We start from the raw sequence: 14796 nt of genomic DNA on the forward strand, positions 1-14796 counted from the left end.
AATTAGGACAGAGATGGATTAGCTGAATTCCCAAAGACTTTGAAATGAGGGCTAATGATATAGACAGACTTTTACATCTAGCGTACAGTGGGTTAACTATCCTAACATACCCCCACCTGAATCTAGAAAAGGTACTTTTTTCCAGACTGCCTTGCTTCTCTGGAGTGATAGTTGAAAATTTTCAGCTCATGAACCCACAATACTTATGTTCAATCTTAAAACTAGCAGTTTGCATATAAAGTATCTGCCCAATGGTATATAGAGTGGAACAGTGGAAGTATAATAAACACAGATGAGATAAAAGCCAAACTCCTTATTGACAACTGTGCTAACAGAGCACTAATGTTGCTTAATGTTGATTGTAATATTTGATTCTGATCATGGCTTGCTGCTGCTGCTGCTGCTAAGTCGCTTCAGTCATGTCCGACTCTGTGCGGCCCCATAGACGGCAGCCCACTAGGCTCCCCCATCCCTGGGATTCTCCAGGCAAGAACACTGGAGTGGGTTGCCATTTCCTTCTCCAATGAATGAAAAGTGAAAATGAAGTCACTCAGTTGCATCGACTCTTCGAGACCCCATGGACTGCAGCCTACCAGGCTCCTCCATCCATGGGATTTTCCAGGCAAGAGTACTGGAGTGGGGTGCCATTGCCTTCTCCAGATCATGGCTTAAAAAGCACTAAATATTCTAACTACTGGCCCTCAAATCCTCCTAGACATACTGAAGGATTTCTCTAAGCTCAGTCTAACTTACTGGCCCTCTCTGAGAGTAGCAGAAATATTTCACATCACGCACATAGTGGACCCTTTTCAGCTGCATTCTTGAGTCACCAGCAGGCCAGGCCCCATCATACAGTGGTATAGGGAAGCTGCCCACCACTGTACTCTTAATTTGCTCCTCTCAAGAGGTCGGCTTACTTATGGTATCTCCTTGCATGCCCTTCCAATAAGGCCTTTAGTTAAACAACTGTCTGTGGAAGGAACTGGAGAAATGTGATAATCTGCAGTATGTCACTAAGCTTTCTTTTTTCCAAAAAGAAATACATGAAATATTTTACATAGCACAATTTGGTTCTCTGAACCAAGCCTCCCAGGAGCTGGTGTATTTTGCTCCTCTAAAAAATGGAAATAAACAATCCCTCTTTGCATTTCTATTACCTAGGCCTTATAAATCTAGAATTCTGGTCTTTCCAGCAATAATTACTATTTTTTGAAAGCAGTATAGGTGATTACTAATAGGTTTATGAGCCCCTAATGAAGGTTAACAACCCCATTTAATTTCCTGCTTGGTGGCTGGAATTTTTTTTCCTACCCAAAGCATTTCAAAGCCTCAGAGTCCAAAATTCTTCTTTCCTCCATCAATAATGATACCTTATGTATCAACTGCAAGATTCATCTGAAGTTTATGTTTAAAGTCTTAAGAAATATTAAAAAATAAAAACCCTCTCTGAAATATTCAGAATATCATTTGCACTGTTCCTGTATCAACTACAGGCAAATATAAGATCATGTTGAGTATCATATTAAAATAAATTGGACCTTTGGGCTCTCTGAGCGGCACCATGGCAGTCGGCAAGAACAAGCACCTTACGAAACGAGGCAAAAAGGGAGCCAAGAAGAAAGTGGTTGACCCATTTTCCACCCTGCCTATTTAGTTTATATGTAGAGTACATCATGCAGAATGCCGGGCTAGATGAAGCACAAGCTGGAATCAAGACTTCTGGGAGAAATATCAATAACCTAAGATAGGCAGATGACACCACCCTTATGGGTGAAAGTGAAGAAGAATGAAAGAGCCTCTTGATGAAAATGAAAGAGGAGAGTGGAAAAGTTGGCTTAAAACTCAACATTCAGAAAAGTAAGTTCATGGCATCCTGTCCCATCTCTTCCTGGCAAGTAGGTGGGGAAACATTGGAAACGGTTACAAACTTTATTCTCTTGGGCTCCAAAATCACTGCAGATGGTGACTGCAGCCATGGAATTAAAAGACACTTGCTCCTTGGAAGAAAAGTTATGAACAACTTAGATAGCATATTAAAAAGCAGAGACATTACTTTGCTGACAAGGTCCGTCTAGTCAGAGCTATGGTTTTTCCAGTAGTCATGTATTGACATGAGAGTTGGACTCTAAAGAAAGCTGGGCACCGAAGAATCGATACATTTGAACTGTGGTGGTGGAGAAGACTCTTGAGAGTCCCTTGGGCTATAGGGAGATCCAACCAGTCCATCCTAAAGGAAATCATTCCTGAATATTCACTGGAAGGACTGATGCTGAAATTCCAATACTTTGGCCACCTGATGCAAAGAACTGACTCATTTGAAAAGACCTTGATGCTGGGAAAGATTGAGGGCAGGAGGAGAAGGGGACAACAGAGGATGAGATGATTGGATAGCATCACTGACTCAAATGACGTGAGTTTGAGTAAGCTCTGGGAGTTGGTAATGGACAGGGAGGCGTGGTGTGCTGCAGTCCATGGGCTCGCAAGGAGTCAGAAATGACTGAGTGGCTGAACTGAACTAAACTGGATTCTATTTCCAAAATCACATGACAGAGTACTTTACCTTACTCACTAAAAATGAATTACAAATCAAACCAGTATCATTTTGAACGTATAGTAATTAAAATCAGAAATTTTAATGAGTATCAGTGCTGAAAAAAGTGTGGGAAAAGATATTTTCCACATACTTGTTGATGGAGTACACACTTTCTGGAAGGTAAACAATTTGCATTAAAATTTAGTTATGAATTTAAAAAAATAAAAAAAAAATAAAAAAGATTGGTATGATGTGAAAGCACCAGCTATGTCCTATATAAGGAATATTGGGAAAACATTGGTCATGAGAACTCAAGGAACCAAAATCGCATCTGATGGCCTCAAAGGTCGTGTTTTTGAAGTGAGTCTTGCTGATCTGCAGAACGATGAAGTAGCATTTAGAAAATTCAAGCTAATTACTGAGGATGTTCAGGGCAAAAACTGCCTGACTAACTTTCATGGTATGGATCTTACCCATGACAAAATGTGCTCTATGGTCAAAAAATGGCAGATCATGATTGAAGCTCACGTTGATGTCAAGACTACCGATGGTTACTTGCTTCGTCTGTTCTGTGTGTGTTTTACTAACAAGCGCAACAATCAGATTCGAAAGACCTCTTACACCCAGCACCAGCAGGTGCACCCGATCCACAAGAAGATGATGGAAATCATGACCCGAGAGGTGCAGACAGATGACTTGAAAGAGGTGGTCAATAAATTGATTCCAGATAGCATTGGAAAAGACATAGAAAAGGCTTGCCAATCTATTTATCTGCTCCATGATGTCTTCGTTAGAAAAGTAAAAATGCTGAAGAAGCCCAAATTTGAATTGGGAAAACCCATGGAGCTACATGGTGAAGGTAGTAGTTCTGGAAAAGCTACTGGGGATGAGACAGGTGCTAAAGTTGAAAGAGCTGATGGATACAAGCCACCAGTCCAAGAATCGGTTTAAAATGCAGACTCTTAATGGTGACAATAAAAGATCTTATTTGTGGTAAAATAAAAATAAAATAAAATAAAATAAATTGGAGCAGAAATGGAATTCAAGAAAATATATATGGACAAATTACATAGAAAGTAAATATAGATTGATAGAGATACACAGCTAGAGATATACAGAGAGGGATTCAGAATTAGAAAAGATTATTAGAATCACTAATGAAAAAGTTGGTTTCCAACAGAGAGTGAGAGAGATTGACTTAGAAGAGAATGTGTTAATTAAACTCAGTCGGATACACTGTCAAATTTTTAAATAGCCTGAAATTCATGAGATTAAAATAATTTTGAACAAGAGAGAGAAATTGTAATGATTTTTTTTAATTTGCCAAATCGAAGAGTAGCTTAATAACAAACGAAAATCTTATAAATTTCTTAGTTTTTCCTCTTCAAAATGTAAAATAAAATTGTAAACCACTTTAAAACAGTATATCAGAAATGGAAAATCTGCAGTTAATACCATGTCCTCAAAATAGATGTACATTAAAGGAATATAGTCATATAAGTGCTATTCCCATTGTGTACGCCTTGGAAATAAATATCATCTGTATTTAGACAGATGATCACATCTTAAAAGGTTCAATTACAGTGGAAATTAAAAAAAAAATGTAGTTTTTATTTCAAGGCACTTTGGCAAATAAATAAGCATACATAAACCTTCTCAATGGGCTTCCAAGGTGGCGCTAGTGGTAAAGAACCTGCCTGCCAGTGCAGAAGACGTAAGAGACGCAGATTCAACCCCTGGGTTGGGAAGATCCCCTGGAGGAGGGCGTGGCAACCCACTCCAGTATTCTTGCCTGCAGAATCCCACGGACAGAGGAGCCTGGTCGGCTACACTCCATGGCGTCGCTGAGTTGGCCACGACTAAAGTGACTGAGCACAGGCGCACAAACTTTCTCAAAACAAAAACACCTGAGAATCTTGGAAACTGCGGAGCTGCCTTGTGTCTTAGCCAGTATTCTTCAGCTGTGTGCTTGAGACACCCTGGGAGGAAATAAACAGCACCTCGCTTCTCTGGAATTATTCCATATGTCTTTCTCTCTTGCCTGATCTGTGTCTCCTTGGCTCACATACTCCTGCTTTTCAGTTTAACTATTTGGCTCCTTTTCTCTTCCAAATCCATTGGATGTTTCCCCCGGATTTAGAGTTACTCATTTCGGCTCTCATCTCAGATACTACTACTAATTTTATTCAATTTAAATAAGATTGAGAGAAACCATGCACCATAAGTCCTGACCCTCATCCCAGCAGCCTAGAAAAGCAGCTAAAATGATCAGAATCTGGGTACTTTGCGCAGTCTAATCCACATGCAGTGTTGATACTTACCTTCTTAACAGAACTATATAGTTTAGAGGAATCTTCTGCACTTGGATATTAAATAGTTCAGTGCAATTTGATTCAGATTCCTGGCTGAGGCTGATGAGTTGAGAAAATAAGCATCTAATTTCCCAAAGTTCAAATGGGAGATGTTTATTTGCAATTGTTGACTTAAAACATAGTCACAACTTAAAATTTGAGAGTTATGTTTTATTAAGTGGAAACTTTTAGGACTTCAAGCCTGGGAGAGAGCATCTCAAGTGACCCTGAGAGAACTGCTCTGAGGGGCAGGGGAGGGGTATGGTTATATAGAAGTTTGCAACAAAGGACAGGTAGTCTGAACATCAAAAGTATTTTTGTGAATGAAAACCAAATATCTCAGATTAAGGGATTAAGCAATTTTCTATATATGGAAAGATGCAAGAGTCTGTGCTCACTGAAAGCATTCCTTCCATATGCATCTCAGCTATCTGGGGCCAGTATCACGCATTTGTCCTCAGTGCTCACCATAGGGAGTGGCTGTAACCTCAAGGCTGCCAGATCACAGGGATCGTCCTCCTTCCTGGTTACCCGGGAGGGCTGGGATCGCTGATGATTGTGACATTGTTGTTTACTGATATAGCAGGAAACCCTTCATTTATTACATTAGATGTCTCGAAACAAACCAGTGATACTTTCATGGCCATTGATGTTTAACTTGCGCCTTAAAAGACAGGAGGTTAATCAAAGAGAGTGAGAATTCCTTTGAAGAAAGTTTATCCAAACTGATTTATGTATCACTGTTATACCTCTGTGGGAGAGACAAGGGGGGTGCCTAAAGGGAGCAACCCCCTTGAAATGTGAGGATGTCTCCTAGGAGTGTAGAATGACATCTTATCCCCTGAAATGAATATTCCTGACATGGAAAACACTTTAATCTCACTTGCATTGCTGCAAAAGTGGAATGACTGAAAATGTTCTTTAAATTGATCGCTCTAGATCACCTGAACTTAAAAGGCATAAAGATTCCATTTTTAAAATCTTATCTGGAAATGCCAAAAAAGTGAGATTCTGGCTAAGCTGTTAGTGATAGCAGAGAAAGGTTAGAGGTGCAGTAGGAATATCCTGGGTGTCCTGAATTGGACAAAGAGGTGAAAGAAGGTAGTGAAGCTAGAGCCTTTTCAGATACCTCTTTCAGAGAGGGCCAGTTATTAGGGTGCAGAGACCCTGATAGCAGAAAACAATTATATGGTGAGATATACAATTGCAACTTCTCTGTGCCTGACCTCATCTTCCTTCATCAGACCACAGAGAGAGGAATTTTTAATAGCATGATGAGCAGAGGAGTCAAGTACCAAACACTGCACCTGACTTCTTCTTTCAGATTTCTCTGGCTGGTCTGAGTTAAATATAGGGATGTGGGAGAAACTTTAAATTGCAAATAAGCTTGAAGTATGGATTCAGATTACTGGGTTTATTAATACATGATAGAGAAATTGTTCTAATCCTGGCTCTGCCTGGAAAACTATAGGACTTCCCTTTGATATCATCCAGATGCGGAAAAGGAATATTTTGATGTAGTCCTGAAGGTAGTAATCAGGAAAAATAAAGTTGAATTCTGCAAATAGTTGAAGAAGTCCTACCCATTTCATAATCGATTTACACTTACTCCTTTTGGTTAGGGAGTTTTGTAAAAAACAAAAAAAAGTTTCATGGGTAGATCAAAATTCTAGCGCCAAAAAGTAAAATCAACTGAAAAAATAATAAGTTGATAGAAAATGTACAAAATGTAAAAGAGTATGAGTTCTTAAAAATATTGTGTAAATTTCAGTAGCAAAACAGTAGTGTTTATCAAAGTGTAATATGTGATATAGTTGGATTAGGATCATAGAGGTGGAGAGAGTAAAGATGCAAATACCTGTATCACATTCTAGATGTATCGAATCAGAAACTGTGCTGAGGCCAGCGATTTCATGTGGTCCTTACATGGTACTTATCCAGCCAAAATTTGAGAGTCTTTTGAACAAAATAATGAGAAAAAAGTAACATAAAGAAAATAAATTTGAGACAGATGAATGACAAATACTGTTTTACTAAGTTTTCTTTAACCAGATAATACTTATTTTCAGTATCTTTTCATTTATGTACTTCATGGGTAATAACGTCATAATAATTTTCACACTAAAAGGGGATAGAAGGCAAATAATCAGGATATTTGTAATGTCCCCCTTTGCTCTGCCTGCTTTCAACTTGAGGTTTTAATTCTGTTTAATCACTAAAACAGCAATTTGCTTAATTTGCTATTCTTAATTGCCTTGGCTATTAAAAAATTAATTATCAACTAAATGGGTTAAAATTTAGATTGGCTATTTGAGAAACTGCAAGATGTTGAGATTCCTCAGTTGAGTAATTTGGCTTTACATAATTGATTGTTTGCCCTGTTATACTTAAGACAACATACTCTAAACTATTTTACAGTGTCTCCTATCTTATGAGTTGAATTGTGTCCCCCATTAAAACTATGTTGAAGTCCTAATCCTTGGGGCCTCAGAATGTGACCTTATTTGCAAACAAGGTTGTTACAAGTGTAATTAGTTGAAAGTGAAAGTTGCTCAGTCATATCTGACTCTTTGTGACTCCAGGGACTATACTGTCCATGGATATTTCCAGGCCATAATACTGGAGTGGATAGCCTTTCCCTTCTCCAGGGAATCTTCATAACCCAGGAATCGAACCAGGGTCTCCTGCATTGCAGGCAGATTCTTTACCGACTGAGCTTCAGGGAAGCCCTGTAATTAGGTGAGAGGACACTGTCTTAGGGTGGGCTCTTAATTCAGTATGATTTCTGTACTTATAAAAAGAGATTAGACAGTCACAGAGATGTGAAAAGAAAGTATGGCTCTGTGATACAGAGGCAGAGACTAGAGTTATTCATCTACAACTGGTTGTCAAGGATTGCTAGCAAAATCCAGAAGTTAGCAGAGGAGAGGAAGGTTTCACAGAGTGAAAGTTCGATTTTGAACTTCTGGCCTCCAGGACTGTGAGACAAAAATTTTCTCTTGTTTTAAGCCACTAATTTCGTGATGACAGCATGGGAAATGGATATGTCTTATGTAGGTACAAATAATAATAAGTAAAATGAGTGGGCATTCCCCGATAGCTCAGCAGGTAAAGAATCTGCCTGCAATGCAGGAGACACAGGAGATGCAGATTCAATCCCTGGGTCGGGAAGACCCCCTGGAGAAGGAAATGGCAACCCACTTCAGTATTCTTACTTGAAAAATGCCACGGACAGAGTAGCCTGGTGGGCTACAGTCACAAAAGAGTAGACACAACTGAGTGACAGAGCATGCGCAAAATAAGTGGGCTATTTCAATAAACATAGAAATTTACAAATTAATTTTCAGAGGAGGAAAGTACATTTTTAGTATTTTTTTTAAATAATTCACACAAGTGTTAACTATTTTAGACATATCAGGACAGTAAATAACAGAGATCTATCTATATTCTGACAGTGTGCATGAGCTTATTAACTATAACTTTGAACTATTGCAAATAAGCTCAATATGACAATGTTAGGGAAAGAAAATTTTTGTAACATTGAAAAGAATATTTACAGATACATTGATCGAGGTAATAGAAAGTATCTTGGAGACTGCAATAAATTATCTGAATATAACTGTGTATGATATATAAACTTGAGTTTTCCTATTACACAGGCATAGTGTATTTATTTTGTTTGTTCATATTTTAAAATATTATCTTGGAAAGGGAATTACCTTTTATCTTTACTGCAATTATATTAATATAACTGTAAAAAACTACAGAGTGATATAATATCCATAAGAGTTCTGATAAAAGGCTCAGTTGGTGTTCATCAGGGCTCCATGGTTTTAATGAAGTAACTAAGTAAATGATAAAGGAATTTGCAACAAAGCTGAAGAGAGACAAAAATCTTCTGATTTTAAAGTATAGGTTAGTGTATGTATTAAATAGTATTTATGGAACGAAGAAATCTCTGCTGTCTATAGCCATGTGCTTTTTTGGTAAAATTAATGAATGAGGCAGAAAATAAAAGTATAAGATCTAGAGATGAAGAGAAGAGGCATTCTAGATTCATGGACAGGCTTGTCAGAGACTATAACATTGTAACTTCTGAGACAGAAATGGTGTTGGCACTTGAATCCTATATTTCAGTAAAACTCTCAATTATATCTTAGTGCAGTTCAAGATAATTTTAGGCAAAGGAGATCTTAATCAATTTTCTGATCATTTATTTTGATACAACTATACTTTATCTTTGTAAAATTATCCAGCAAAAGAAATGAAAAAAAAATCACAAAGAGAAAGATGTGGATTTCAAGAAAAAATAGAACTAACCTAAAATGAACTAATAAGAAGCTATAGAGTGAAACTGTACATTGGACCCAAATAGCAATCTGTCTATATTAGGACAGCAATGGTTAGACTTCTAAAGCGAGTACATCTGCACATACACAGCAGAGAATTCTAGTGCAGAAATATTCAGTTAAATACTGAGAAAACTGTGATGATAAGATTAAAGATACTTGAAAATAGTCATTACAAACCCAAAGAAAATAACTATAAAAATTAAAATTGCAATCCAAAAAACTGACATGATTTTGAAAATGTCATAGATTATGAGAATAAAATCCACTTGTTTTTAACATTTGAACCATTCTCTCTTAAACATCACAAATTTAGGATAATTGAAATAAATATAATATTATTTTCTATTTTTCAATGAATAGTAGTTTCATGATAATAACTTATCAATTTAAAATGCATCCAAGAGTTAACAAGGTAATGAAAATATTGATCACGATGTTGGTAAAAAAAGACAATCTCTGGGACTTCCCAGGAAGTCCAGTAGTTAAGACTTCACCTTCCAGTGGAAGGTGTGAGTCTGATCCTTGGTTGAGGAGCTAAGATCCCACATGCCTTGTGACCAAAAATCCAAAAGCATCCTACAGAAACAATATTGTAATAAATTTAATGAAGACTTTTAAAATGGTCCACATTAAAAAAAATCTTTAAAAAGGAAAAGAAAACACAATCTCTGTGCTAAACCCAACATTTTAAGCTGATTTTCCTATAGAACTGTTTGCCAATTCACAAGGAATATATGACACACATCTCTGCTGAGAAGAAAATTACAGAGAATAGGAGTAAGAAAACTTTTGGTAGTCTCCTGGGATGGAGGAGAAAAGGATTTATTAGAGTTATAAGATGGCAAGATAGCCATGACTTAAGGAGTCAGAATCCCTAAGATAAGTGAAGCATAGAGAAATCAGCTTTCTCTCTCTCTCTTTTTTTATTTTTATTTTTATTTTATTTTTTTTATTAAATTTTAAAATCTTTAATTCTTACATGTGTTCCCAAACATGAAACCCCCTCCCACCTCCCTCCCCATAACATCTCTGTGGGTGATCCCCATGCACCAGCCCCAAGCATGCTGTATCCTGCGTCAGACATAGACTGGCGATTCAATTCTTACATGATAGTATACATGATAGAATGCCATTCTCCCAAATCATCCCGCCCTCTCCCTCTCTCTCTGAGTCCAAAACCTTTTGCCTAAGTCTTTATTGAATTTTGTTACAATATTCCTTGTTTTATGTTTTTATTTTTTGGCCTTAAGGGTTGTGGGATCTTAACTCCCTGACCAGGGATCGAACCCACCCTCCTCTGCATTGGAAGACAAAAGTCTTAACCACTGGACCACTAGGGAGGTCCCGAGAAGTAAGCTTCATACATTTCACTGCTTCTCTCCTTGGGTTGTTTTGCACATTTGTACATGCCGCAGGGCTACAGGATAAAAAAGCATGAGTAAAGCTTCAATTGTGATAGTCTCATGTCTTTGGTACAACTGAAAGGATCTTTCTAAGAATTAAGAACAAACCTAAAAAAAAAAAAAAGGCCTGAACACACAGCTTTGATTCAGTTTCTGATTGAATTTAAGGTAGTCTGCATCAAAATTTATTGACAGTCATGAACTGAAATCATTTATTTCCAGATTACATAAGATTACCTAGAAATTTAAAAATTTTGCAAACAAATTATTTGTTTTTTAATGAAATATCAGCTTGCATGCAGAGTTGACAGAAATGAAAAACGGAAAGAGATCTACAGGTTACTCACATAGTTTATAAAAATGCAAACTTAAATTGCAATTATATTCAGCAAAATAAGTAACTCCAGAGAACTTGAATCTGTAAAAATATATATATATATATATATATATATATATACACACACACACACACACACATACAGTGGCAATTACAGAGCTGGACAATGAAACTATTGTAATTAAGAGCTCAATAGATGAGTCTAACACTAGAAAGGACAGAGCTAACGAGGTGAATGGTAAACTGGATAATACGCAATAGAAAATACCTAATCTGGAGCATAGATAGCTATACAAAGCTATTATTCAGTTGCTCTATTTTCAAAAACTATAGGTTCCAAATAGGAAAAGAAATACGTCAAGGCTGGATATTGTCGGCCTACTTATTTAACTTATATGCAGAGTACATCATGAGAAATGCTGGGCTGGAAGAAGCACAAGCTGGAATCAAGATTGCTGGGAGAAATATCAATAACCTCAGATATGCAGATGGCACCACCCTTATGGCAGAAAGTGAAGAAGAACTAAAGGGCCTCTTGATGAAAGTGAAAGAGGAGAGTGAAAAATTTGGCTTAAAGCTCAACATTCAGAAAACTAAGCTCATGGCATCCGGTCCCATCACTTCATGGCAAATAGATAAGGAAACAGTGGAAACAGCGGCTGAGTTTATTTTTCTGGGCTCTAAACTCACTGCACATGTTGACTGCAGCCATGAAATTAAAAGACGCTTAGTCCTTGGAAGGAAAGTTATGACCAACCTACACAGCATATTAAAAAGCAGAGATATTATTTGTCAACAAATGTCTGTCTAGACAAGGCTGTGGTTTTTCCAGTGGTCATGTATGGATGTGATAGTTGGACTATAAATAAAGCTGAATGCCAAAGAATTGATGCTTTTGAACTGTGATGTTGAGTCCCTTGAAAGTCCCTTGGACTGCAAGGAAATCCAACCAGTCCATCCTAAAGGAGATCAGTCCTGGGTGTTCACTGGAAGGACCGATGTTGAAGCTGAAACTCCAATACTTTGGCCACCTGATGCAAAGAGCTGACTCATTGGAAAGGACCCTGACACTGGGAAAGATTGAGGGCAGGAGGAGAAGGGGACGACAGAGGATGAGATGGCTGGGTGGCATCACCAACTCAATGGACATGAGTTTCGGTGGACTCTGGGAATTGTGATGGACAGCAAGGCCTGGCGTGCTGTGGGTTATGTGGCCACAAAGAGCTGGACACAACTGAGTGACTGAACTGAACTGAACTGACTGATAGGTGACAGTTAAAATTTTTTAATGTAAGTATAATCAGAGCTCTAAAAGCTTTAGAGGGAATGGGACATTCAGCCAAATTCAGGAAAAGTTAAGAAATCCAATAACATACAGAAAGCAAAGAAAACCTACCTAAGTACTCTATATTTAGAGTGAATATGTATCACAATTTACCATAATTTCCATAAATAGTCCAGGTTAAATTTTCTCTTGTGTGATATTTAGTTCTAATTTATATATTTAATATATATGCTATTATGCACATTTAATTGAATATTTTCCCTCCTAAAAGATTCCAAGTTGTAAAAATACATTTACATTTAAATGAATAATAAGTCAACCTGATTAGGTGCAACAAACCTCACTACTGACTTATCTAAAGGAGCAAAGGGAGCCAAAAGAAAATAGAATTATATCTTTGAAGATCTGAGAGAAAATAACTGCTAACCCTGAAATTTAAATCCAGTAAATATGTTTCAAAAATGAGAATAAAGTAAACATATTTTCAGATAGTCAAAAACTGAGAGAATCTGACACCAAATGACTTTTGTGCAGACACTGACAGATTAATGAAAGATTATAGAAAATCCAGAAAACAAATTACAAATATGTGACCTTGATTTATGATTAAGGTGAAACTTCAGTGCAGTAATGCAAAAGAAAATTGAATGATGTTGGATGAATTGAATACCCTCCTGAAAAAAGAAATCTTAGATCATAAAATTGAAAACTCTACATTCTAGATGCTAAAGATCTAAAAACAAAACCACCAAAAACTCTCTAGAAGGTACCAAATGCAGGAAAACAACTTCTTGACCTTGTAAGAGGCCCAAGATTTCTGAAAGAAGACGTAAAGAACATTAACCATAAAAAATATGATGGAAAGGACTACATTAAATATTCCTATTTGTTAAAAGACAACATTAAAAGCTTTAATGGCAAGTGAAATATGGAAAAAATGTACTACATATATATAGATAAATTATGTATACTTTCAATGTATTAAGAACTCTTATAGTCAGAAACAGATAGTAAACAATAAAACTGATGAATAAGGGACTCATACAAAAGTAAGTGCAGTAAATTAAAAAGCATTTGAAAAGATGTTCAATCTCTCACTCAAAGAAAAATTAAATTTAAAGCTCTTATCACTTTACGCAAAAGAGAATGACTAAAATGAAGAAAAGACACATGGCTAGAATAAAGACTGGCATTACCTAGTGTGGCCCTAGACATAGAGAAAGTGCAGCTCCCATGTGTGGTTACATTGCTGCTGGTGTTAGGAAAATGGGCTGGCATTACACATAAGCTGAGCTTACATATGCATTGTGATGCGTGTAGAACTAGTTAATAGAGACAAAGTTCTCTTTACATTTGGATTTAAGGAGGGTTCAGAGATGGCTTCCCTGGTGACTTAGATGGTAGAGAAGTCCATGAACAGAGGAACCTGGCGGGCTACAGTCCATGGGGTCACAAAGAATTGAACAGAATTGAGTGAATAACACTGCACCCTGTGAAGGTTCAGGGAAAGAATGAGAATGGATTCTGGGTGCTTCAGTTCAGTTCAGTTCAGTTCAGTTCAGTTGCTCAGTCCGACCCTTTGCGACCCCATGAACTGCAGCATACCAGGCCTCTCTGTCTATCACCAACTCCCAGATTTCACCCAAACTCATGTCCATTGAGTTGGTGATGCCATCCAAAAATCTCATCCTCTGTCGTCCCCATCTCCTCCTACCCTCAATCTTTCCCAGCATCCGGGTCTTTTCCAATGAGTCAGCTCTTTGCATCAGGTGGCCAAAGTATTGGAGTTTTCGTTTCAACATCAGTCCTTCCAATGAATACCAGGACTGATCTCTTTAGGATGGACTAGTTGGATCTCTATGCAGTTCAAGAGACTCTCAAGAGTCTTCTCCAACACCACGGTTCAAAAGTATCAATTCTTCGGTGCTCAGCTTTCTGTATAGTCCAACTCTCACATCCATACATGACCCCTGGAAAAACCATAGGTTTGACTAGGTGGACCTTTGTTGGCAAAGTAATGTCTCGGCTTTTTAATATACTGTCTGGGTTGGTCATAACTTTCCTTCCAAGGAGTAAGTGGCTTTTAATTTCATGGCTGCAGTCACCATCTACAATGATTTTGGAGCCCCCCAAAATAAAGTCTGACAATGTTTCCACTGTTCCCCATCTATTTGCCATGAAGTGATGGGACTGGATGCCATGATTTTAGTTTTCTGAATGTTGAGCTTTAAGTCAACTTTTTACTCTCCGCTTTCACTTTCATCAAGAGGCTTTTGAGTTCCTCTTCACTTTCTGTCATAAGGGTGGTGTCATCTGCATATCTGAGATGATTGATATTTCTCCCGGCAATCTTGATTCCAGCTTGTGCTTCTTCCAGTCCAGCGTTTCTCATGATGTACTCTGCGTAGAAGTTAAATAAGCAAAGTTCCATGTCCAGTTCTAATTGTGCTAATGATGTTCTATTCTATCTGGGAGTGGTTACGTATGTCTACTCATTCTGAGAAAATCCACAAAGCAGTACAATTATGATTTTAT

The 14796-nt window shown here is 37.5% G+C and overlaps 1 protein-coding gene across 1 annotated transcript; it reads left to right on the plus strand.

The window, feature by feature from the left end:
- The first annotated feature begins 1561 nt into the window (after nucleotides 1-1561).
- On the plus strand, nucleotides 1562-3484 carry LOC138080438 (small ribosomal subunit protein eS1-like). The gene is made up of 2 exons (XM_068973442.1): nucleotides 1562-1638; nucleotides 2767-3484. Exons 1-2 carry the CDS (start codon nucleotides 1562-1564, stop codon nucleotides 3482-3484), a joined length of 795 nt encoding a protein of 264 aa, XP_068829543.1.
- The last annotated feature ends 11312 nt before the right edge of the window (nucleotides 3485-14796 follow it).

The sequence above is a fragment of the Capricornis sumatraensis genome, chromosome 5 (genome assembly GCF_032405125.1).
Source record: "Capricornis sumatraensis isolate serow.1 chromosome 5, serow.2, whole genome shotgun sequence".
NCBI lineage: Eukaryota > Metazoa > Chordata > Mammalia > Artiodactyla > Bovidae > Capricornis > Capricornis sumatraensis.